Here is a 26,619-nt window from a genome sequence, read left to right on the forward strand (position 1 = left end):
GTACCTGCACAAAGGACATTGCCATATTCTGTGGTCTTCTTTTGCTGACTCTAATGTAGGCTAGGCCAAGGAGAAAGGTTTTCATCATCATCCACACATTTATTGCAACAGCCGATGAGTTAGTAACATTCTTGAAATTTCATGAAAGATCTTTGATGCATCCTTTGGACCTGCTCACTTATTCTGTGGGGTGCTTGATGGATCCATGATCAGCATATTCTTGAAAACTGCCAGTTCTTGAAGCATTCTCTTTTGGGGCAACAGTACACTTTCCCCGGCATCTTCATTTAAGAAGTTGATGCAAAATATAAACTGTTGCAACACTGATAAAAGGGTTTTGTTGATGTCACTCCATATTTGAATTTACTAGCCAGCCCACTGAGGTTCAGGAGAATTTCCTGTACAGTCCAATGTGAGGCTTGGGAAATTCGTTTAAGCACTCCAATGACAGGCTCGGAAACGTTGGAAAGTGCGTCACCTTCACTGGGCTTGCTTTGTTGTCGTAAATAGCATTTCAAGCTCTCATGTCAGCATCAAACTCTTGCTTACAATGGACTTGAAGAATTTACATAGTTGAACAACATTATTATGACCATTGTCCAACATTGAAAGCTTGTAGTGCCATTGAGACACACAGCACAGTAAGTAAATTATATAGGTGGAGCAGAGGCAAATGGGGAATAATTCTATTGATGATACTGGCAGCGAATAGCAAAATCTACTAACATAAGTGATAAATGAACTAATCAGTTTTTAAGTTGAGTGAAAGTGTGCTTTGCCATGGGGCTTCACTTGCTACTGGTGAGCATGGAAGACTTACTTCTCTGGTCCATGATTACTTCTCTTTAAGTGATTTCTCAGGTCTGGCATCAATGTTGCTTTCAATGCCTTTATTTTACCACCATTTTCAGAATTTGGTGGAATTTTCGGTTAACGTCACTAACTCCCAGCAATACAACACTTTGCAAAAGATAATGGCTTTTAACATTGTTATATGGCCCTATAGAAATTGATAGGTTGGCTATGGCATGTGACTTTTAAACCACTAGTGACAAAAATGATTCAGACTTGTAAATAATGACTTCTGCCAATATGACACTTAGGGATCCCAGGCCTCAAGAAGTTTAACCACATAATGTTCTCAAACCCTACTCTAAGGAAAAACACATTTCAGTCTAGTTTTATGTTAATTACTCAGTTGTTTCACCACTGAGCGGAAATGGCTGGAATTTTTTGGTTACGTAAACAAGTGGCAATTATGGAGTGGGATACTTGAAGGTACTTGCATTGTAAACACTGGGAAAAACTCGGGAGGATGATTAGGTTGATTTATTTTGTGTAACATTAGAAGAGTGCAGAGTGTGATTCCTTTAGAAAAAGGCAAAAGTGGACACTTGACTCTTAATGAGATTAGTGTAAAATCCACAACTTGGTTAAAGTACGAGGGGCGTTTTTAGGAATTTTCCAAGTCTGTGAAATAGCTATTAGTTGCTGCAGTCACCCTCTCGTTTGAATAAAATCTTTGTCCCGCCAGCCATTTCTTCAAATTGGGGATCAAATAATAGTCAGAGGGAGCCAAGTCTGGAGAATAGGGGGGGATGTGAAATGAGTTGGAATCGTAATTCCATTAATTTTGTGATCACATCTGCTGGGGTGTGTGCTGGTGCATTGTCGTGATGGAAAAGGATTTTTCGCGGTCCAATAACCGGCGTTTTTCTTTCAGCTCGGTTTTCAAATGGTCCAATAACGATGAATAATATGCAACTGTAATAGTTTTACCCTTTTCCAGATAGTTGATGAGAATTATCCATAATATCCGGCGTTTTTCTTTCAGCTCGGTTTTCAAATGGTCCAATAACGATGAATAATATGCACCTGTAATAGTTTTACCCTTTTCCAGATAGTTGATGAGAATTATCCATTGCGCCATAATCTTTCCGGCTGAAGGAATGGTCTTCGCCTTTTTGGTGCAGATTGTCCCTTGGTAGCCCATTGTTTAGAATGTTGTTTGGTGTCAGGAGTATAGTAATGTATCCATGTTTTATCCACATTGTCCTGCAGATTCTTCCTGGACAGCTGCAAACCAAATGTGATGTGCTTCTGAAGCTCCTTATATTTCTTGATTTATTTCACTTAATTGTTTCCAGTCTTTGATATCACATTTTGAGCAGCTTCACGGTCTTTCCACACACTTTCCATAGACAGCTTTTTTGCATTTCTCACAAGTGCCATTGGCCTTTTTTCCTTTGCTCATTCCAGTTTCAAATGCTAGGTGCCCAGTTGAAATAATTTCACCAGGCTATTGACCCACACAAAATTATTGTTCCAGTTTGACACTTATCACATCTTTGATATGTTTGATTCTATGGTAACTTCTTTGTTCATTTAGCTTGCTTGTTCTTGTCCCACTCTTTTGTTTTTTCTTGTTTGTGATTTCATCTACCAGCTGAAGAATGGACGTGTCCCTTATCAGCTTATTTTTCATCATTTGATTGTAAATGATGCACACATTAATTGCTGCCATTTCTAAAATACCGTTAAAGACATCTCCAGCAAGCCACCTTAATTGGATATTAATGAAACATTTGCTCAACAATGTCTGTGCAATATTTTGTCACTATAGAACGTAAGTTTCTGGTTCCTTCTTCTCTTGGTATACTTCCAGGGTGCTCTGTGACTTAAGTCTTTGTGTAGAGATGGTTTAATGTAAGTCAGAATTGTTTTTCATGCATTTGGGGATTCTTAGCGAATGTTATTCATTGTTGCCATTAACAACATTTTCTCCTGTTAAGTTGTTCCCGCAAGCTGAAGTAATGTGAAATGGCAACATGAAGGAAAGAAAGACGTACTTCCCACTATAACATTGAAAACAGTGTTACATCATTTTCTTGGTTCTCCCCACCCTCCTGGCCTTAATTTACACTCCTGGAAATTGAAATAAGAACACCGTGAATTCATTGTCCCAGGAAGGGGAAACTTTATTGACACATTCCTGGGGTCAGATACATCACATGATCACACTGACAGAACCACAGGCACATAGACACAGGCAACAGAGCATGCACAATGTCGGCACTAGTACAGTGTATATCCACCTTTCGCAGCAATGCAGGCTGCTATTATCCCATGGAGACGATCGTAGAGATGCTGGATGTAGTCCTGTGGAACGGCTTGCCATGCCATTTCCACCTGGCGCCTCAGTTGGACCAGCGTTCGTGCTGGACGTGCAGACCGCGTGAGACGACGCTTCATCCAGTCCCAAGCATGCTCAATGGGGGACAGATCCGGAGATCTTGCTGGCCAGGGTAGTTGACTTACACCTTCTAGAGCACGTTGGGTGGCACGGGATACATGCGGACGTGCATTGTCCTGTTGGAACAGCAAGTTCCCTTGCCGGTCTAAGAATGGTAGAACGATGGGTTCGATGACGGTTTGGATGTACCGTGCACTATTCAGTGTCCCCTCGACTATCACCAGTGGTGTACGGCCAGTGTGGGAGATCGCTCCCCACACCATGATGCCGGGTGTTGGCCCTGTGTGCCTCGGTTGTATGCAGTCCTGATTGTGGCGCTCACCTGCACGGCGCCAAACACGCATACGACCATCATTGGCACCAAGGCAGAAGCGACTCTCATCGCTGAAGACGACACGTCTCCATTCGTCCCTCCATTCACGCCTGTCGCGACACCACTGGAGGCGGGCTGCACGATGTTGGGGCGTGAGCGGAAGACGGCCTAACGGTGTGCGGGACCGTAGCCCAGCTTCATGGAGACGGTTGCGAATGGTCCTCGCCGATACCCCAGGAGCAACAGTGTCCCTAATTTGCTGGGAAGTGGCGGTGCGGTCCCCTACGGCACTGCGTAGGATCCTACGGTCTTGGCGTGCATCCGTGCGTCGCTGCGGTCCGGTCCCAGGTCGACGGGCACGTGCACCTTCCGCCGACCACTGGCGACAACATCGATGTACTGTGGAGACCTCACGCCCCACGTGTTGAGCAATTCGGCGGTATGTCCACCCGGCCTCCCGCATGCCCACTATACGCCCTCGCTCAAAGTCCGTCAACTGCACATACGGTTCACGTCCATGCTGTCGCGGCATGCTACCAGTGTTAAAGACTGCGATGGAGCTCCGTATGCCGCGGCAAACTGGCTGACACTGACGGCGGCGGTGCACAAATGCTGCGCAGCTAGCGCCATTCGACGGCCAACACCGCGGTTCCTGGTGTGTCCGCTGTGCCGTGCGTGTGATCATTGCTTGTACAGCCCTCTCGCAGTGTCCGGAGCAAGTATGGTGGGTCTGACACACCGGTGTCAATGTGTTCTTTTTTCCATTTCCAGGAGTGTATATTAATTTCTTCTGTCTCAGCATTCCTTCACAGTAACTATTCTTCACTCCATTTTAGTTTTATACATCTTTCATTTTTTTACTTGTCTATTTTTTGCCATCCCACTTCCACCTCTGTTTTGCGTGATTATAACCTTCTTTTATGCGCGCGTTCTGTCGCTACTTGGTGAGTAGATTTTTTTATCAATCTAATTACATTAAGCTTTTCAAATACCTGGTTGTCTGGTTGACCTTCCTTCATATTGAGGCATGGGAAAGCATTGTAGATGTACTTGGATGCCATGCCTGCAGCTATAAACTTGAGTCTGTATTTGTCAGTTTGTTTGACATAAATTGGATTAACCTGCACCTTAGTTTTTGTGGAAGTAACTACTTAAAATTGATACAAAATGTTGGCTTTCTTTGCCTATGTTTACTGAGCTTGTTTACGTTTGAAACTTCTAAGAGTTTTTATAGCCTTTGATGTCTCCAGTATTACGTAAGCACAGAACATAGTGTCCATAAAACAAAAACCAACGTGGTTGCTTTCAATTGTAAAAATTTCACCAGGCTGATAGCTATGGAGGCATTTGCATGAACTTGTACCATATTTCAGAAAGAAGAGCGAACTTGTCTGCAGGGCATTGAGCTCGTAATAGCCTCTCGTAGTATCTGAGGCAAATTGCAGTTATGGAAAAGTATTGATTATTCAATTCTTTATTAAATGTTGTGTGTTTAAAAAAATTGTCAAACATAAGCTGTGGGACAGTGTACAGAAATTACGAAATATGTGACACAAACCAGTATAATAAATGATTGTAACACGCTGTGATCACGATTATTTCAGTACTTAAATGCATGTATAATTTGAGGCTTAACAAACTTGAGTTCGTGGACAAAATTGAAATATAACAGGAACACAGTAGGTGAGAGCTGTTCAACTACATGAGATTCATATACATAGGATGTCACTATGTTTTGGTGCTACACCAGTAAGTAAAATACTTCATGAAGTTACAGAACACATGTGATAAAAAGTGTTCTGTATGATGTAACATGAGAGAAATAGTGTTATTTTACATATCTTCCAAGTGTTAATGCAGGAAAAAAAGGATGTTATTAAACAGACTAACATGTATTCTTCATGTAAGTATTTAAATATTGCGTGCGTGCGTGCGCGCGCACACACACACACACACACACACACACACACACACACACAGTATTTGTCTCAAGCATGTCTACAAGACAAGTGTTACTTACATTTCATAATTTCTGTACATTGCCCCGCAACATATGTCTTAGGATGATTTTTCGAAACGCATATAATTTAATTAAAGATTTGTGTGATTGAGACTTCTACATGATTGCAATTTGTGTCAAATTCAAATGGTTGCCGATTCCTGGATCAAGTAATGAAAATCTTAGGCATTACACCCCCAGGAACTCGATTTATAAGGTCATCCAAGGAATAAAGGACCTTCTGCCGTACATGATGCCAATCATTGTCTTCAGTTCCTCTAGTGATACAGTCTATTTGATTTTTTTTAATTTCATTCCAAATTTTTTAATCTGTACATTTGTTACGATATGTGGCACCGATTCATCAGAAAACTTAGAAGGTAGTGATGACAGACATATGCAGTGGCCCCTCTTATCTCCTTCAGAATGTTAAAAGCAGCCTGTCTTCCAGGCAGTGGCGTATTACTAACATCTTTACTGTTGTGCCAGTTGGCTCCTGCCTGAGACTGTTGTGGAAAGAAATGGGATGGGGAGACAACTAATGACGGTAACTCCTTCTCAGTGCCTTTCTTACCATGTACTCCACCAATTGAACTGTCAAGCACTACTTTAGTTCAGCACACACTTTTAGTGTGTCAGTGAGTTCCAGTGTTAATATCATTCAAAGCAGTGGTTGTTGACCAAAGCAAAATGCAGTGACAGTAATTATGAGAACAGCAATATTCTAAAATGAAATTACGCCAGTTGTCAGTTGACCCTGCCTTCTTTTCTATGTATACTTCATGTAACATCCATGAAATCGTGAAAATTCATCAAATTGGAATACACTGTTCCTGGAATAGAAGAACTGAGGAAATTTTGCGAAGTGTGATGGAAACTGAATTCATCATTGTGGAAATAAAAGTTGAAAGGTGACTTTTGACACCTTCCACTGTCCTTTTTTAGTGCTGAAAATGTGGCACATTGTTGCTGCTGTTTTTCATGTTTATTTTTCCCATTAATAATTGAGTTTTGAAATTCTTGTCATATTTCCCATAGTTCCTTCAGAGGTTACCGTAACTATAGTCATTTTAGAGCTGATTTCCTCCAATCAGAGCATTCAACATCACACTTGAACAGTTCGGCAATGCCAAACTGCCACAAAAATTGATCAGTTAACTTCCAATTCCTTGTGTGACATTCTTTTTGATGTGTTTGGATCTTGAAACATGGTTCTGGCACAAATAGACCTGAACTTATCGAATCAGTTAATGTAGAGGAAGGTATCAGTGATCAGCATCTATGAGACGGGTCCTACAAGAAATTTTAAGAAAGATAGGGAGATACATTTGCACAGCAAGGGTGACAGGATACAAATTTCAGAATATCTCAGCAGTCAGCATGAAATATTCGGCAATGAGGGCGAAGATGTGGAGAAGAAATGGAAAAAATTCAAAGGCATCGTTCATTATGCTCTAGACAAGTATGTTCTGAGTAAGGTCTTAAGGGATGGGAAAGATCCACCATGGTGTAATAGCCGTGTTAGGAAAGCTCATCTCAATTTCAAGAGAAGAAAAATCTAGCTGACAAAAGCTGAACGAAGCGGAAAATAAGTGTTAGGAGAGCAATGAGAGAACCATTTGGTGAGTTCGAAAGTAAGACGTTGTCAACTGACCTGAGTAAAAACCCTAAGAGAGTTTGGTCATATGTAAAATCAGTAAGTGGGTCAAAATCACGTATTCATTCTCTGTGACCACACTGGCACCGAAACAGAAGATAACAGAGAGAAGGCCAAAATACTGATTTCGGCCTTCCGGAGTTGTTTCACTGCGCAAGATCGTGACACTGTCCCTCCTTTCAATTGCGTGCGAACATTGAAATAGCAGATATTGAGATAACCAATCGCGGATTTGAAAAGCAGCTACAATCGCTTAGTAGTGGAAAGGCTCCAGGACCAGATGAGACGTCTATAAGATTCAATAAAGGTTATGTGAATGAACTTGCTCCCTTTCTAGCGGTAATTTATAGTAGATCGCTTGAGCAATAAAAGATACCTAATGACTGGAAAAAAGCGCAGGTAATTCCCATTTTTAAAAAAATATCCAAAGAGATTCACGCAATTATAGACTATATTGTTGATGTCGATCTGTTGTAGAATTATGGAACATGTTTTATGCTCATGAATTATGACTGTTTTTGGAAAATGAACAGCTCCTCTATAAAAATCAACATGGATTCCACAGACAGAGATCCTGCAAAACTCGGCTTGCTCTGTTCCCCCATGAGATAGATCCACAGTGCAGTGGACAACGGCGCTCAGGCTGATGCCGTGTTCCTTGACTTCAGTAAGGCGTTTGACACTGTTACACATTGCCGTTTACTAAATATATGCTATGTCGCTGTTAACAGAACTAAATCGACAGATGTAAAGGCAATATCCAGAGTACCACAGGGGAGTGTGATAGAACCGTCGCTGTTCACAATATATATAAATGATCTAATAGAAAGCATTGGATGCTCTTTAAGGTTATTCGCAGATTATGCAGTTGTTTGTACCAAAGTAGCAACGCCAGAAGACAGTAACAATTTTTTTTGCAGAATGATCTGCAGAGAATTGATGAATGGTACAGATTCTGTCTGTAGACCCTGAACGTAAGTAAATGTGGCATATTGCACATACATAGGAAAAGAAATCCACTACTCTACATTTACACTATTGATGTCAAACAGCTGGAGACAGTGTCTACTGTAAAATATCTAGACATAACTATCCAGAGCGACCATATAAAACAGATAGTGGGAAAGCAGGCACAAGACTCTGATTCATCGGAAGAATCTTAAGGAAATGTAACTCGTCCACAAAAGAAGTAGCGTATAAGGTGCTTATTCGCCCAATTCTTGAGTATTGTTCATCTATTTGGGATCCCTATCTGGTAGGACTGATAGAGGAGATAGAGACAATCCAATGAAGAGCGGCGTGTTTCATCATGGGTTCCTTTAGCTGACGGGACAGTGTTACGGAAGTGTTAAACAAACTCCACTGGCAGACATTACAAGAGAGACGTTGTGCATCATGGAGAGATTTGCTATTGAAATTTCAGTACAGCACTTTTCAGGAGGAGTCGGACAATGTATTAGTTACCCCCACATACATCTCGCGTATTGACCATGGAGAGAAAATTTGAGAAATTAGAGCCAATACAGAGGCTTATTGACCATCATTTATCCCAAGCACTATTTCAGAGTGGAACAGGGTTGGAGGGATCAGATTATGGTACTGAAAGTACCCTCCGCCACACATCATTAGGTGGTTCGTGGAGTATGATGTAGATATAGATATTTCGTATTTTGTCATAAATAACTGCACAACAAACGTGCACGCATGCACCCACCTACCCACACATGCCCGCCCGCTGCCCACGCCCTCCCGCACGCTTCGCAAAGTTATGCACTTCAGTGCAGTGGTTAGTGTATTAACTTACTGTTTTGAAGGTTGTAGGTTTGAATTTTGTCGATGCCCAGAAATTTTTTTCTTTCTAAATATAATCAAAAGAGTTTATCATTTTTACACAAGTAATTGGTTTAAATGTTTTTTAATTCTGTGCCACATAAGTTTAATCATTTGACTTCATTTAGTCTTATTTTTCTACCTACCATTTCTCTTTCGTCGGGAATCTGCCTGTGTCATCTATTATCCGGGGGGGGGGGGGGGGGGGGGGGAGTGGCAATGAAGACTGCTCATTGGTTGGTAACATGGCAGTTCATGGAGCCAGTGAGAGGATAGTTTCAGGTAAACTTCTGGTGTTTACTCGTAGAGGTTAGCTTTAATAGCCATGAAAAACGCGATTGCTATTGTAGTTCTCAACAGATTGTTGACCACTGCTTTCTCAGATACATTACACATTTCAAGGTAGCGGTTAGCCTAGTACATAAGTTTAAATTCAGGGCTACAAAACAAATCTAATGCCGCAATTTAGTCTTCGGTAACTTAAAATCTGCTGTCAGTGGAGCATGTCACTTTTCTAACATAGCTTCCACTTCAAAAATTGCTGTGTGTTACACATTAGCAGCATTTGTGAAGTGAGTTGCTGTGTTTGTGTGTTATGTATAACCAAGCGCGGTAACTGTTGGCCGATGTGGCAACACTGTAGTGGCAAGTGACAGATATCATCTATCAACTAATTGTAAACAAGCTATAATGTAGTCTTTTGTTGTTGGTAGTTTGGGGAAACGCTGATTCTCCCTACCTTTTCTGGCATGAATTTAATGACATTACACATAATTTCACATACTTGACTGTATTACTGTCTGTGAAGTGTAGCCTTCTTCAGAAGTGAAGTTTATATGATAAACAGTTTACATAAAAAAACTACAAGCTTTGAAATGTGCTGCTACAGAACAATGCTGAAGATTAGGATGGTAGATTGAATAAATAATGATGTGGCACTGAATCAAATTGTGGGTAAAAACAATCACATGTTGACTAAAAGGAGATTGTTACCTCAGACAAATCCTGAGGCATCAGGAATTCGTCTTATTAGATAATGTAGATAAGCTTATAGGGTAAGAATTTTGTAGGGAGACAGGCTTGAATACTGTAAGCAAGTTCAAATTGATTTCGGTTGCGGTAGCTTTGCAGAGATGTGGTGGCCTGCACAGGATAGACCAGCTTGGCAAGCTGTATCAGACAAATCTTTGGACTGAAGACTGCAGCAGTAGTAACAATTGTCCCTACACAACCTGTTCTTGAAGAGTGCCAAACCAGGCTGTGTAAGATTGAGTTAACATTAGTGAACATTTATGTCTAGTTAGTGATATCTGATAAGCAACTAAAGGGGCTGGGGGCTGCCCATTGGGAAAAGGGAGGTTGACTTGCTCGTTGTGTCTAGAGTTTAGGTTGCACGAGATATGGTGGCCAATGCACAGTGACCAGGATTCGTCCAAAGAGCTGGGCGAGTCCACTCATTTGTTCAGAATGGTAGGCTGACAAGCATTTGTCACCATTCGGCTGGTCAGCACTGACAGAATCGTTGCAAACGCCTTGCAATTTTTCTCATATGATTTTACAGAAAATATTCAGTAAAAAGAAATTCACTTTTCCTTTACTTGTAGCTTTGTATGTCAGGTTCCCTATGATGTGCCCATAATTTCGTTAATGGTCATAGTTACCGGGATATTTACATAAAAGTAAGACACTGTGCGAAATTTGAAAAAGTTGGCAATGAAGAATAGGGGTCGTTATGATTGTTTGTCTGGTGCATATTACACTGTGTGTTTTGCATATGAAATTTAGCTAACATACTGAATTTTTCTTTGTACTGGGTTGGAGGTGTGTATCTGTCATCAGTCTCGAGAAAATTGATCTGATTTAAAGCACTCGTTTGCAATCACACCCTGCCAGCGATAAAGCCAGAGTGAAATGTCCACTTCATTCTTCATATTTCATAAATGGTTGCAGATATTGAAATGAGATTTTGGAAAAGGATGGCACACAAAGAGGACAGTATTCTGCCACATTGTTACTATGCAAAGCTTCATTGTCTACCATTTTATTCCAATAACAACAGATTTTTTTCGATGAAAGAATATAATTTGTGAGAGCTGTCAATAGCTGGTGAAACGAGAAATGCTATGGGTTTTGGAACAACATAAGTGAAGTCATTACATGGTTATTTTGTACAGAGGATCTGCTTTTTCATAAGATGCTGACCTTACTTTTCCTCAGTTCCTCACCTAATAAACTATTGTTTCAGAATTACCTCACAGTTGCGTCTGCACAACATGTTAGTGCGGTGAGACAGTGTAAACTCCACTTAGTTTTGGCAAAAGAAGCAAATTTTAACATGGCAACAATAGAAATGCATAGGTTTTGCTGTGAAAATTCTCTGCTGGTGATTCTTCTCTGAAAGTCACAAGTGGTTGACAATCCAGGCGAAAATAAATCGCTGCATTTTCAGTGGAAATTTTTTTAGAGACTAACCAAAGAAGAGGTGACAGATCTTTCTGAATGGTCAGAATGCAAGTGTGGGCATGGAGGTTCCCTGCTTAATATTTACAAAAAATTTGAGTGCAGGCTTCAGTTTTTAACGGCACTTCCCCTCAGCCTTTCCCCTACAGCACTCCGAGTGGATCCCCCCCTGTGCCCTGCTGCCACCGCTCTTCCCACACTTCCCCAGCCGACAGTACATCTAGCGGCCACGGCATTTTGCGCACACCATATCTGTGTATGGCACATAAACAATGTTTAAATTTTTCATAGTAGCTGACACTTGTATATATCTGTTAACTGTAGGTAGTTGTGGCATTAAGGGGGCTTATACTGCAAAGTTGTCAATGTTGGCAAACCATGACAATGTTGAAATTGTACTCTCTTTCCTCAGTGTGTGATGGCTGCTCGCTCGGTCTGTTCATGGAAGTACACAGCTTAATCTACAGTATGAGCTAGAAAATGACTCCATATTTTTTACATTGTTAAAGCTTAAGGTAATTTGGTTTAAGGATTGGTCCAGCATAACAATTACATGCCTTTAAGGTGCCAGTCTAACAGTTAATCAGCTCAGCTGTCAAGTCATTTCAGGATTGTCACTGGCCTGAATGAAAGAAAGTGGGTTGCCAGGTAAAAATTACATGCCGAAAATGTACCAGTAGAGATCTGTACTTTTTGAGAGTTCAGTTTTGGCACTATTTTAAATTGAAACCATATTATTTTAACTTTTTTGTTTGTTGTCTCATTTTTCATTCTTTTGTGTTCATTAGTTATTGTCATATTTTCAGGCTAATGTTTTTTCACTGTTCAGGGATGCTGAGGATGCAGTCCACGCAAGGGATGGTTATGATTATGACGGATACCGTCTGAGAGTAGAATTTCCCCGTGGTGGTGGTCCTGGGACTTTCCGTGGCAATGGTCGAGGCGGTGGTGGAATGGGTGAGAGAGGTGGCCGTGGGCGAGGGCCTCCAGCTCGCAGATCGCAGTACAGAGTTCTTGTTACAGGTATTGGCTACATGAAGTATACTGTTTTATAGATTGACTGGGTTAATTTTGTTTGTTTGTTAATTTTTTTACTTTCTGTTTTGTGTATATGCATTTTTGTGAGTGTAACAGTACTAGGGTATCTACAGGTCAGCAAAGTTGGGAAAGTAGTGAAAATGAACAGATGGTTATGACATTAGTGAAAAGTCAATGAAATTGAGTGGGAATCCATGAATTTTGTGTTGTGTGTCAGTCAAGTGCTGTTCTAGAAGGGGGTAGCAAGTTAGTACTACCCACAAAACTGCTGTATCCAGCAGTCCATTTAACAGAACTCTCAAGTCTTTATCTGTAGGGGACTTCTGTATCCACGTGTGTGATCCATGTTGGCAAAGCCTCTGCTACTGCAGTTGCAACCTTCTCATACTTAAGTTAGGCATTCACTAAGAATGCGACTTGAAGGGGGTCATTTGTATTTATTCCAGGATGAAAGGTTTACCTCGCTTAATTAAAATGGACTTTGCGGTTATGTACATTGTTTTGTTCTTAAGTGGGTGAAAGTTTGAACCTCAGTTTCTCCACCCCTTCCACTAATCACCCACTGATCATCTACGTGCAGTGCTGTTAACAGGTTTCTGTGTATATATTATTTTAGAAACCTGTTGTTAATGACCTTATTTTTAGTTTGATACTTAAAATTGAAGTAGTGGACTCGTAAATTTTTAAAGATGCCTGGAAAATGCAGGTGCAAAGACAAGTGGCTTCACTAGGACAACTCGGAAGACTTGGAGAGTGTCTGTTTGACCAATAGAAAGTAATAACTTTAAAGCAAGGTGTATTTTGTGCAAATGTGATATTGACATTAGTGCCAGTTGCATTTCATATATAAAAACACGTGAAAGAGGAAAGAGACATTCAGCATTGGTTCAGTAGTTAGTTCCAGGGCAACCGAACAGGTTACCTTTTGCTTTTGCTTTTGGTGCCACACAGTCACAGGTTTCTTTTGAACAGAATGTGAATGGCAATAACAAATTAACATCACTTGGTCCTGCTACAACCTCAAGAACTTCGGTTGGAGTGTGTTCCAAAACAAACTCATTGAAACATTCTTTTGGTACTGATGAGACAGTAAAATCTGAAATTATACAAGCTATTAATATCATCATGCATCATTCTTCAGTACGAAATTCTGGAAACTCGAGGCATATTCCAAATTATGTTTCCCAACAGCATGATTGTCAAAACAATCTAGGCATATTCCAAATTATGTTTCCCAACAGCATGATTGTCAAAACAATCTAGTGACACAAGGTTAATTTGTCATTCTTATGGACTTGGTCCTTTATCTCCTTTATACCTACGACGCCTCAATTTTTTGTTGAACATCTTGAGGGTAAGTTTGGGGAAGGGACAACACTGTCAAAGATGAGAAGCAGTGCAGTCTTGATTCAGACAGCTTCTCAGCCCAATCCCGAGTGTTACTCAATTGTGACTGGCTGGGTGATATTCCTGTTTGTCACTCCCCATAAAAGCCTCAACACGGTCCAGGGGATTATTTTCCATCACCACCTCCTCTTGCAGTCTGATGACGAGCTCTGTGCCAATCTAGAACGGCGGGGTGTTCATTTCATCCAGCGTGTGTACGGGGGCACAAAAACAGCAGGTTTCTGCCAATACCTTCATCTTGGCCTTTGAGGGTGATTCTTTGCCTGAAAAGGTCAAGGTGATAGTGTACTGCTGTGACGTTAACCGATACATCCCTCCCCCTATGCGGTGCTGTAAGGGATGGAATTTCGGGCACGTGTCTTCGTGCTGCACTTCCAATGCCACATATCGAGACTGTGGATGTCCACTGCATCCAGATACTCCCTGTACGCCTCCTCCCACTTGTATTAACTGCGGAGAGCAGCACTCCCCATACTTGCCAGACTGCACAGTACTCCAAAAGGAGCGGAAAATCTTGGAGTACAAGACCCTGGACCAGTTGACTTACCAAGAGGCTAAACGTAAATTTGAATGATTACATCCCGTTCGGTTGACATTAACGTATGCTGCAGCTGCATTACCATTGCCATCACTAGCACCAGTCGTACCACACTCTGTGCTACGAACAGTGGGCCCTATGAGCCTCCAAAATACACCTGCCCCCTTGGTGGTAGGGGGCAAATCTCCTTACGTTGCTCCCAAAGTACCTGCTTCAGGAGCAAGGCCCTCCAAATGCAGGGGAAATCAGTCCCCTCCTCCCAGCCGCAGAAGCAACAGCCTCCTCCGGCTCCTCTCGTGTGGAAGGGGTCCCTTGGGACCCTCTCTTCCAAGGTTTCCACTATGTTACAGTGGACACTCACCAGTGACTAAAGGAGCCAAAAGCTGCTGAATGAAGAGATTCCCGGTCTTCCGCTGTGCCTGAAGCTACCTCAGAGAAGTCTTCCCAGCAAGCCCCCAAAGAGAAGCAAGAGGGCAAGCAAACAGTGTGTCTGCTAAGAAAGGGGTCCCTTCAGTGGCCCCAACAGCAGCACTACCTACCAATTCCGTATCTGTGTATGTGATGTAGATCTCAGCGTCCCCTGAGGACCTGGACCTCACTGACACCTCATCCACAATAGGAATGGGTACAAATACTCAGTCGGTGGCAGGAGGTGACCCTGAGGTGTAACCTGCCTTCTTGCTTGCTTCATACTTTCCCCAGCCTCATGAAAATGTCATCCTCCAGTGGGATAGTGACGGTTTTTTTCCACCTCCTGGCTGAGCTAAGGCAACTGTTGAGCTTTACACCTGCTTTCTCCATTGCTCTCCAGGAAACCTGGTTCCTGGCTATGCAGACCCCTGCCCTTCCTCCAGATGGTGCAGTATCCCTGAAAGCATTGGCTGCCCCGATTCATTGACTCACTAAACCTTGGGTGGCAACATGCTTACCGGCCGAGGTAGTGATATCGAAACTTTCCTGTCTCAACTTGAACTCTGCCTCTTAAATACTGGGGCCCCCACACATTTCAGTGTGGCTCGTGACGCTTAGTCGGCCATTGATTTATCCCTCAGCAGCCCAGGACTTCCACCCGTCTTCCACTGGAGAGCCCACGATGACTTGTGTGGTAGTGACCACTTTCCAATCTTCCTGTCACTCCCCCGTTTGTCTACCAAGAGGCTTTAAACAAGGCAGACTGGGAAGCTTTCACCTCTGTTGTCACTGTTGTATCCCCCCGCACATGGTATCATCGATGTGGTAGTTGAGCAGCTCACTAGGACGATCATTTCTGCGGCGGAAAACATGATCCCTTGTTCTTTAGGGTGCCCCTGACGAAAGTCAGTACCTTGGTGGTTGCCGTAAATCTCTGAGGCCATTAAGGAAAGGTTTACTATCTTTGGCCCGAAAAAAATCATGTTCTTTGAGAATATTTTTCTCGGGATGTTATAGATATCAGTATCAAATGTGGTCAAAATGTTTGTTGATATTTCCTCTACAAACTGGATGTGTCGAAGAGCAAAGGCGGAAGTGCCGGCGGAACAATACAAAATTTCGATGTAGACCTCCACGCACAGTATGCCACAGGTTAGCCGGCTCGTCTTAAATCAAAATTGAGTTGATGTTAGCGAAGTATATAAGATTCTTTAGGAGTTGTACCTCGCTTAAGCTATTGGTAACATAGGAAATGAAATGGCGGCCACAATTTAGTTAACTTCGTTGGAAACAAAGAATCATGCCAATCGGTTCAGCTGATTTGAAGTTACCATATTGCGCGATATAAAAAAAAGTAATTTCGAGAAAAACGCATTTGAAGTTTTGACTACATGTAAATGCAATATATTGCAATTTACGTTCAGTCTGCTATCCCGGGTCCATAAACTAATCCTTCCTCTTCCTCATAGAGGGCATTCTGCTTGATCTGGGCCATCCTGCGCTGCTCCAGAGCCGCTCGTACGGCTGGTGACAGGCGGTTTTCGGCCTCTTGAATCTGGTGGTAGTCCAAATGCATGGCGAACTGCGTCGAATAGTGTCCCAGGGTGACGTAAATCGTTGTCATGGTCTTCTGAATTGCTGAATACCCTTTGTTGAAGCTGCTCACTGCCAGGAGAGTCGCAATCTCCAGTCTTCACACCAGAATGCAAATGCTTGGGGGCAAACTTCCAAACACACGCGTTCAAACTTTAGTTTGAGTTTTCTGTGTTTCCTCCCAAGCACTGGTACAATAACTCGTCCTCCGAAAGCGCCTCGTAGATCGGATGAATCACTTTTTGAACTACTTTGGAGAGTGGCTGGTCGTGTTGATATTTGTCCAGATGTCCGGTAGCCTCTGCAATGTGCCACTTGCACCAACTAGTTTCCCAGCTGGACAATTTGGGTGTTGTGTATGGTCATCTGTCGACCACTTGTGGAAATATGTTGCCCAAAGTGCCTTCTTCATCTGTTCCACTGAATTGGAATTCCGTCGGATTGCCGAGCCATAGTATGTTGTAAGCTCCTTGATCACTTTATCAGTAAGCTTCCCTTGTCCTTTTCCTCCGATGCCATTGTTTTGTCTCTTCGCATTTCTACGCCATGTGCACATTCTTTTCTCTACGTGTCTTACGCGTTCTTTCTTCTCGATGATCACTTCTGGGTACTGGTTCAAATCAATGAGGCCTTTGAAAGTTTTTGTATTGCTGTCCTCAATATAGTACTTGTACTTTACGCCGAATAACTCTTCCGAACGACAAAACATCTCCTTCACGGCGTCGACCTCCATTTTGCCTGCACTTCCGGAATGATTCGCGCTGCATTGTTCTTCATGAGACTCTTACTATTTTTCAAACTCCTTGGGATCTAGTGACGCTCTCTTATCACAACTACTCTGACAGAACGATGACTTTTCTTGACAATCTAATACTTTTTTGGAATATTTGCCGATTAGCGAAGTTATTCCGAACAACGAGGAAAAGCCACGCTTCTTCCATGATCCATCGCCTGAGAATGATAAATGCGTTTGTTCCTTACCCATCTGTCCATTTAGTTAAACTTCCTCAGATACTGCTCTCGTTCGAAAAACCTCAAATATAACCTTTGCAGTAACGTAAACATTTTCTGGGCAACTGTAGTACAGAGTAGTAGAGAAGCCAACTGATATATCCGTGAGCCAACAAAAATTCACGCCGTGCATACCTTATCCTAACAGACACGTAACGAACGTAAGGCGACGATTAATTTCATATGACTCGTTCACCATTGGAGATGATTTGACATTACCTACGGGACACTTGCATTTTATGGTCAGCTTGAAATCAAGGACTCGTTCACTGGTCTGGGTGAATTTGATGTCGTCGTTGCAAATCTTGCACTTTAATATTGTTGATAAAAGTTGAAGACTGCCAAAAAGTCCAGTGTCGCGTAAGAAAATCCAGGATCAGTCTCATTGTCATCGTAGTCAGTGAATTTCAGCTTTTTTTGCAGATGTGCTCGTGAATGTAGTCTCATGCTCAGCTGTGTGCTGGTTCCTGTTGAATTTCCTCGGCCTCTCAATTGAGCGATGGTCTCTCCCGGGTTTTTGCAGCATTTGCCTCATTGTTTACACGCCAGGAACACAGACTAAACTGATCCAAGAAGTGAATCTTACGTAGGAATCTATATCGCAATATTTACAATATTAGTGGTCGGTAAATGAAGTAGACACGCAGCGCCATCTATCGATCGTTCAAGTGGTTTTAGTCATGGGCAAGCACACAGAATAATTTTTTGCGGCTACAAAGTTGAAATTCCCAAGAAAACTGGTGCATGAAAAAGGCCAATTTCAGGCAGATGCATTTTTTTTGTCCAGCCGCGAATAACAAACATTTCCATTCCGTATTCGGAAAAACCGTTTCAGAGGTGGATTCTAACCACTTTTATGCATCCAAAAACGCAAATTAAAAAAATTACATGGTTTGAACCAAAAGATAGTAAACCTCACCTTAAAGAGCATCGGCGAGCTCTACAGCAACTTAAGCGGCACCCTACCCTAGAGCAACTAATAGCTTTTAAACGACTCCGTGTCCACATTCTCCAGCTCATAAAACAATGGAAACAGGAGTGTTGGGAGAGGTACGTGTCGACCATTGGGTGCCATTATTCACCTTCTCAAGCCTGGGCAATCAGACATGGTTTTTGTGTATCAGACCCCAACAGGTGTTCCCAGTTTTAGCATAAATTGCGTGTTATCTACCAACACAAATGCAATTGCCGTCCACTTTGCTGAGCAGTATGCTCGAGCCTCCGCGTCAAAGAATTATCCCCCAGCATTTTGCACCCTCAAATGATGGATGGAAAGGAAAGCCCTCTCGTACACTCAACGTCACAGTGAACCCTGTAATGCTCCATTTATTGAATGGGAGCTCCTCAGCGTCCTTGCACATTTCCCAGACGCAGCTCCTGGGCCAGATCAAATCCACAGTCAGATGATCCAACCTCTCTTATCTGAATACAAGCTACATCTCCTCGTCATCCGCAACTGGATCTGGTGCGATGGTGTCCTTCCATCGCAATGGCGAGAGCACCATTATTCCAGTGCTCAAACCTGGTAAAAACCCACTTAATGTGGATAGCTACCAGCCCATCAGCCTCACCAACATTCTTTGTAAGCTGTTATAATGTATGGAAAGTCGGTGGTTGTGTTGGATCCTGTAGTCACGTGGCCTATTGGCTCCATGCCAGGATGGTTTCCGTCAGGGCTGCTCTTCCATTGATAATGTAGTTTCCTTAGTGTCTGTCATCCGAACAGCCTTTTCCAGATGGCAACACCTGGTTGCCACCTTTTTTGTTTACGAAAACCTTAAGACACGGCCTGGCGACATCATATCCTTGCCACAATATATGAGTGGGGTCTCTGGGGCCTGCTCCCAATTTTTTTCCAAAGTTTCCTATTGCAATGGAATCCCAGGAAATGAACTTGCTGGCAGGCTAGCCAAACAGGCTACAAAGAAACCTCCCCCAGAGATCGGCATCCCTTCAACTGACCTGCAATCATTATTATGCTCTTAAGGTTTTTCAGCTTTGGGAGACGGAATGGCATAATCTCAGTACGTGTCCTTAAGGAGAATACGAATGTGTGGAAGACCTCCATGCGGTCCTCTTGGAGGGACTCTGTGGTTCTCTGCTGGGTCCGCATTAGCCATACGTGGCTAACACACAGTTACCTCCTCTGTTGCGAGGACCCACCTCGATGTCACTGTGGCTCACATACGACTGTCGTCCACGTTTTGCTGGACTGCCCACTTTTATCCACTCTGCGGTGAACTTTTAATCTTCGCAGCATGCTACCTTCAGTGTTGGGCAACAATGCCTCAACAGCAGATTTAGTTTTTGCATTTTATTCGTGAGGGTTTTTTTATTTATCGTACCACCTAAGGGTGGACATTTAGCCTTCTCCCTGAGGTCACTACCCTCCCTCCTTTTTTTGTCGCACTTTCTTTTGCATTTGTTAGTATTGGTGGTCGTCTTTTCCCTACATGTGGTCATCTTGCCTTGGGGTATAATGGGACCAAACTATAGGGTCATCAGTCCCTTTTTCCTGGTGCACGCAAGGCTCAAAGTACAAAAACACCCAACACCACACCTAAAAATAAAACGAATGGAACGAACAGAAAACATGGAAAACATACACAACAGGGAAAAGCAGAAGAAGGTATTAAAACCGTACAGCGTATGGTCAGGGCTGGCTGATCACAATAATAAAGGAGGATGAGCAACCCACTCTGCAACACATTAAATGTCCACCCCAAAAAAACGTGTGGTTTCTCCTGAGGGTGCCTGATATATTATCCAGTGTGCTTATATAGCTAGACTTTTTTGCACAGAGTACCCAAGACTGTTCCACGAGTACATACTCTTTCCCAGGGATGAAACATTGTCTCATTTCCAATCTCATCATTTTATTTCATTCCATTCGAAATGACATTAGCTGCCATATGAAATAGTGGGTTCAAGTTTTCCTGGTAAATATATTGCCCCAGCATTTTTTGTGGGAACATTATTTCTTATTTTCAAATGTAAATGAGAAACAGGCACTACAGTTGGGTTAAGCATGTAAAGGCTCACTGCTTTCACCATGTGTTCACAATATAAGATGCATTTGTGGTTTGTCTGAGTGTCTATCCCTGTTGTGACCAATTTTTTGGAAAGTGAGCACATCACATTCATAATTGAGCTGGTTGTTAAAATCGCTTGGTCTTAGCAGCTGTAATTTATTAGAAAGCTTTCATACGGTTTCTGTTTCTAATAAGTATGAATTCCTTATCTCTGGTTCACAGCAAATTTTGAGATATAAGGTAATTATTTAACAATCTGGTAAACTGTGCATAATTTCCTGTTTAATATCCAGTATGATGACGATAACAGTGGGATTCTTCAGTCGCTCCTAGTCGTCATCACATCCAGTGCTGGTACTGCTGATCACTCAAACGGCACATCTTGTGCACCGGCTGTTATATAAATACTGTTTGGCCTTGTACATAGGTATGGGTACCACCAAGTTATTAGTCAGGTTGGGCATAGACAGGTTGTATACTAGTAATACACAGAATCCTGCTGTAGAGCATGGTCTACAACGTGACAATCATGATCCTGGTCACTGTTTACACACATTCCATCAGGATCTCCCTACAGAGACCGGTTTCTCATAACTCTGCGGATTGGAACTGGTGATGCAATATGCGCTTGGTTCTTGTTGTCCACCTGACCTGAAAGTGCATTAATTTCTGTGGTCTTTGCCTTTCAATAATTATTCTTTTCCTTCACTCCACTTTCATTTTCTGAACTGTCTGATAACCCCCACCACACCGCCATGTTAAACAACATAGGTTTCTTTTCTTATAGACTCTTGCATGATGTTTTCTTCCCATAGGAGCTTACCATCACCACCACCACCACCACCACCACCACCACCACCACCACCATGACGATTTCTTTAGTAATATTTGCCTTGATTGTTACCCTATTTCCACCTTCAAAGTGCTCAGTTTCCAAATCTTGTCTGGTACGGGCACCAACAATTGGTCTTTCCTTCTCAACCCATCCAGTAAATCTCCTCTGACCCTGGTTTCTGGCAACTGTTTCATCACTCTCCCCATTTCCTAAACCTTTCCTGTTATGTAAGGCAAGTCTTCTGATGCTGTTAACTAAAAATCTTGAAATGTATTTTATTGATTTACTTGAAATTTTTATATGGTACTCTAATGAATATTTGGGTGGATGTAAATATGTTTTTAATGTATGAGATATAAGCATACACTGAGGTGACAAAAGTCATGGGATACCGGGCCAGACGTGCTTTAGCCTGGCATACTGCAGCAACTTGATGTGGCATGGACTCAACAAGTCATTAAAAGTTCATTGCAGAAATAGTGAGTCAGGTTGCCTGTGTAGGTGTCCATAATTGCAAAAGTGTTGGTGGTGCAGGATTTTGTGCATGAAGTGACCTCTCGATTACGTCCCATAAATGTGGGGTGGGATTCAAGTCGGTTGATCTGGATGGCCAAATCATTTGCTCAAATTGTCCAGAATGTTCCTGTCCCTAATTATAGTGGCCTGGTGACATAGTGTACTGTCACCCACGAAAATTGGCTGTAAATGCAGGTGGGTACAGCTTTATCTACATCCCATAATGTTGTCAACACAACACATTTGGTTTCACAAGGTTTACTTCCATAAACGACCAACCACACTTAATGAATTTGTCATGGCTGGTCCATATCCTAATTATATAATGTAAGTCTCATTTACCAGGTATGCACATACTATACCTTCTAATTATATGGCAATAGTCACTGTGCATTATAACCTAACCAACCTACAACAGCCTCACTCAGATGAATGATACGTGTGGCACTTAAAAGTTAATCATCAATCAGTGTTAATTGTCCTACTTTCCTGTCAGTCTTCTTATTCACGACAACACTTCTGTGCACCCTTACAGTATGTGTTTTGACTGCCATGGGCTCCATGCTCAAAATCTCTGAATGGATTGAAAAAAGGCTTCAGATCCAGAACTTGTGCATAATTTTCATAATTTACAGTTGGAAGTTTACATCTCAAATTAATTAAATAGTGCAGAAAAATTGGTTTTTGGCTGAACTTGTAACAACGAGAGTTTCGACTGAAATAACCCTTCTTGATGATGAAACTGCAAAAATGGCTAAATAAACGAAGTGTTAATTACTCAAACTATTTGAGCTCTGATGTTCCATATCATGTTCTGGAAATTAACTACATGAATACTTAAGGGATTTATATGGTTTATATTCCTAACCTTATCAATAATATTGTAATTACATAACTATTATGAAAAGGCAAGTTGGTACCTACTGTATAGCGGAGATGCTGATTCGCAGATAGGCACAACAAAAGGACAGTCACAAAGCTTTCTGCTGGTCAACCGTCTCTTACCATTGTTTTTCCCTCCCTTTTACCTTCTCCTCTCATTCCTCTGCTTTGGCGTTCGACGTTCCTCTTTCTTCTTTCTTTATGTCTGACGTGCAACAGGTGACAGGGTAACGCACAGTTCCCAGCCCCGGGTCGACATACCCTCTGACACAGGCCAGGCTCAGGGAGGGGTGATTGCCTGAGCTACAACCTTCCCAAATTCCTGATTGGTTCTTCTGTCAGGTGTTCAGAAGGTGTGAACGGTCACTTACGGCGGGTGCGCCCCCTTGTGAAGTTGGCCCCCAGTTCGAAGGAGCGCGCCATCGGAGACGCTGGCAATAGGGAATTTTCTTGCAACGAGTCAATCATCTTCAGTGTCAGTATCTATGAAACATAAACGTAATGAGGCGAATGATTCAAAGACCCTTCCCACTGCCAGTGCTGTGAAATCCTGCTCTCGTTTACGGAATGGCACTTTGCTTTTGAAAACTACATCCGATTCTCAAGAACAACTACTGCTTGCCCCCTCGCTTCTCCACAGCCACCCTGTTCATGTCAAGGCCCTTAGAATTTTGATTTTTCCCATAGCATTCGCTACTTGACAGTCGAACTGAGGCCTAAATCAAGTCTTACCTCTGATCAGGGTGTCATTAATGTCCATCGGGTAATGAAAAAGGTAGATTTCTCCTTAGTGCCCACCCGCACTCTTTTTCTTACCTTTGATAGAGTGGTGCTTCTGTCAAAGATCAAAGCAGGCTATGAAATTATCACAGTCCGACTGTACATTCCGAACCTGATGTACTGCTGCCAGTGTCATCGTTTCAACCACACTAGAATGTCTTGTCAACACCCAGCCAAATGTGTAACCTGTGGTAGGGGTGTGCACAAGAGTGATTGCCCGCCTCCTTCTTCCCATTGTATCAACTGCAATGGTGGCCATGCCACCTCCTCTTGGGATTGTCTCGTGTATCATGATGAACTGGCTGTTCAAGAGATCTGGGTAAAGGGAAAAGTGCCTTAGCCAGTCGCTCGCAAGTTGTTTTTGTCACTCCTTGCTCCGTGATGGACATGGCCGCACAGACGTGTGACCTCCAATTCAGCTCTGAGGTTTTTAAATTGCCCAGTGTCAAGGTAACATTGTCATTCTACCATCCACCTGTGCAACAAGCCATCAAACTCTCGCTTCAAGGGGTGAAGCCACCAGCTTTACAACAGGTAGGCTGGAAAGGACTTTATACTCCCGTGAAGACTTCGTATTTCCCTTCAGCCAACCAACACCTGAGCCTTTCTCTATCTAGAAAGGCTCGAAGAAGTCCAGCAAAGGCAGACTGTCTTCTCCAACACCGACTTGAAGATCCTCTTTGACAGTGTCGCCATGTGATACCTTAGCCTGGCCGGCCTCTTGTCATTGGCCGCTGATGACAGAGTGCCCCACAAACCAACATCCGTGTCGCTGGTGCGCCCCGCCAGCCGTTTTTCAGCATTGGTCTCCACAGATCAACTGCACGAGCAGGCCGATGTTCCTGTGGACCCCATGGAGAAGGATCCTCCTGCTTCTGTGCCCTCTAATAGCGACTCTTTACAGGCTGTCACTCAGCAGCTTTTAGCTCCTTTTAGCATAGCAGTGTTCTGCCTTCAGGAAATGACATTGCGCCCTCACGACCGTGTAGAGCTTTCACATTTCTTCCTGGTTCGTTTTGACCTTCCCCCTGAGGTTGACATCCCATCTCATGAGGCTTCATGCTGCTCATACGGGATGACGTCCATAGTCAATCCATCTCCCTGACTACTCATCTTCAAGCTGTTGCAGTTCGCCTTTTCCTTCCCCACCTGACATTTTCCCTCTGTACCATTCATGTCCCTCCATCATTCGATGTCACCAGGTCAGACTTCCTTCAGCTTATTGGGCAGCTACCTCCTCCATTTTTGTTACAGGGTGACTTTAATGCGCATCATCGCCTTTAGGGTTCTCCGAGGACCTGTCGGAGAGGTGCCCTCTTGGCTGATCGTCGTACCCACCTTAACCCCTTCTGCCTTTACACTGGAACACCCACTTGCCTTTCCGACTCCTCGCACACCTATTCCCATTTGGACCTATCCTCCTGCACTGTCCACCTTGCCAATCAACTTGAGTGGTCCGTTCTTTCTGACGCTAGAGCGACCTGTTCTCGCACGCTGATCATTTGCTGACTCCTACCCCACCTGTGTGCACACCCAAAGGGCAGCTTACTAAGGCTGACTGTGTGCCCCATGGTTCTGCCCTGATCATCATCCTCTTTGCTATATCCATTAACCCTATAATGGCTTGTCTGCTACTGGGTATCTCTGGCTCCCTTTTTGTTGGCAATTTTGCCATCTATTGCAGTTCTCTACGAATCTGTTTCACTGAACGGAGTCTTCAGTGATGTCTTGGTTGTCTTTACTCCTGGAGCATCAACAGTGGCTTTCACTTTTCCACTGACAAAACCCTCTGTATGAATTTCTGGCGGCACAGTTGGTTTCTCTGACTGTCTTTACATGTTGGCCTGTTGGTCTTCTGTTCATTGAAACTATGAAATTGCTACGGCTCATGCTCGATGGGAAACTCTCTTGGTCCTCCCATGTGTCTTACCTGGCAGCCTGCTGTACACTATTCCTGAATGTCCTGTGTGTCCTCAACAATACTTCCTGGGGTGCCGATCAAACCACCCTCCTCCATTTGTACCAGTCTCTAGTCCGTTCAAAACACGACTACGGGCACTTTGTTTATGCATCTGCACGTCCATCCCTCTTACGCCGTCTCAACACTATCCACCATCATGGCATCCAATTGGCCACTGGCACCTTTTATGCTAGCCCGGTTGGGAGTCTGTATGCTGAAGCTGCAGAACTACCACTGTCCTACTGCTGTGACTTTCTCCTCAGCAGGTATGCATCCACACGTGGCCACCCATCCTATGCCTCCTCCTTCGATGATTTCTTTCGTCAGTATGGGGCTCATTCCTCTTGTGTGTTACCTCCTTGAGTCCACTTTCAGCACTTCCTATGGTGGCTTAACTTCACACTACCTGCAACTTTCCGGGTGGGTGTGAACCCTTCACCATCTTGGCTTCGCGAAGTGGCCCTAGTTAACCTCGGCCTTCATTTGCTTCGTAAGGACACTATCGCAACCTCTCCCTATCGCCTTCAGCTTCATGACCTTTACATGGAACTCTCCGTGATAGCGTTACGGAGATGTTTAATAAACTCAAGTGGCAGACTCTACAAGAGAGGCGCTCTGCATCGCGGTGTAGCTTGCTCGCCAGGTTTCGAGAGGGTGCGTTTCTGGATGAGGTATCGAATATATTGCTTCCCCCTACTTATACCTCCCGAGGAGATCACGAATGTAAAATTAGAGAGATTCGAGCGCGCACGGAGGCTTTCCGGCAGTCGTTCTTCCCACGAACCATACGCGACTGGAACAGGAAAGGGAGGTAATGACAGTGGCACGTAAAGTGCCCTCCGCCACACACCGTTGGGTGGCTTGCAGAGTATCGATGTAGATGTAGATGTACTTTTGTGTACACGGATGGCTCTCGGACTGACGGGGGTGGGTGGTGTGCCTTCGTCATTGGCACCTGTGTCTTTCGATATCGGCTTCCGGCACACTGCTCATTATTCACAGCCAAGCTTTTCGCCCTGTATCAGGCCACGGAGCACATCCAGCAACACAGACTTTCCAATTGTGTGTCTGCTCAGACTCACTCAGCACTCCTCAAAGTCTGAG

General features: G+C 43.2%; 1 protein-coding gene across 1 annotated transcript in view; it reads left to right on the forward strand.

Moving 5' to 3' along the window:
• Positions 1–26,619, forward strand: part of LOC126419195 (serine/arginine-rich splicing factor 1A) — an 88,490-nt gene that overhangs the window by 23,945 nt on the left and 37,926 nt on the right. The window contains exon 2 of the mRNA XM_050086328.1: positions 12,342–12,535. Coding sequence (XP_049942285.1) covers positions 12,342–12,535 — 194 coding nt within the window. The remainder of the gene's footprint in view (positions 1–12,341; positions 12,536–26,619) is intronic.

The sequence above is a fragment of the Schistocerca serialis genome, chromosome 9, assembly GCF_023864345.2.
Source record: "Schistocerca serialis cubense isolate TAMUIC-IGC-003099 chromosome 9, iqSchSeri2.2, whole genome shotgun sequence".
NCBI lineage: Eukaryota > Metazoa > Arthropoda > Insecta > Orthoptera > Acrididae > Schistocerca > Schistocerca serialis.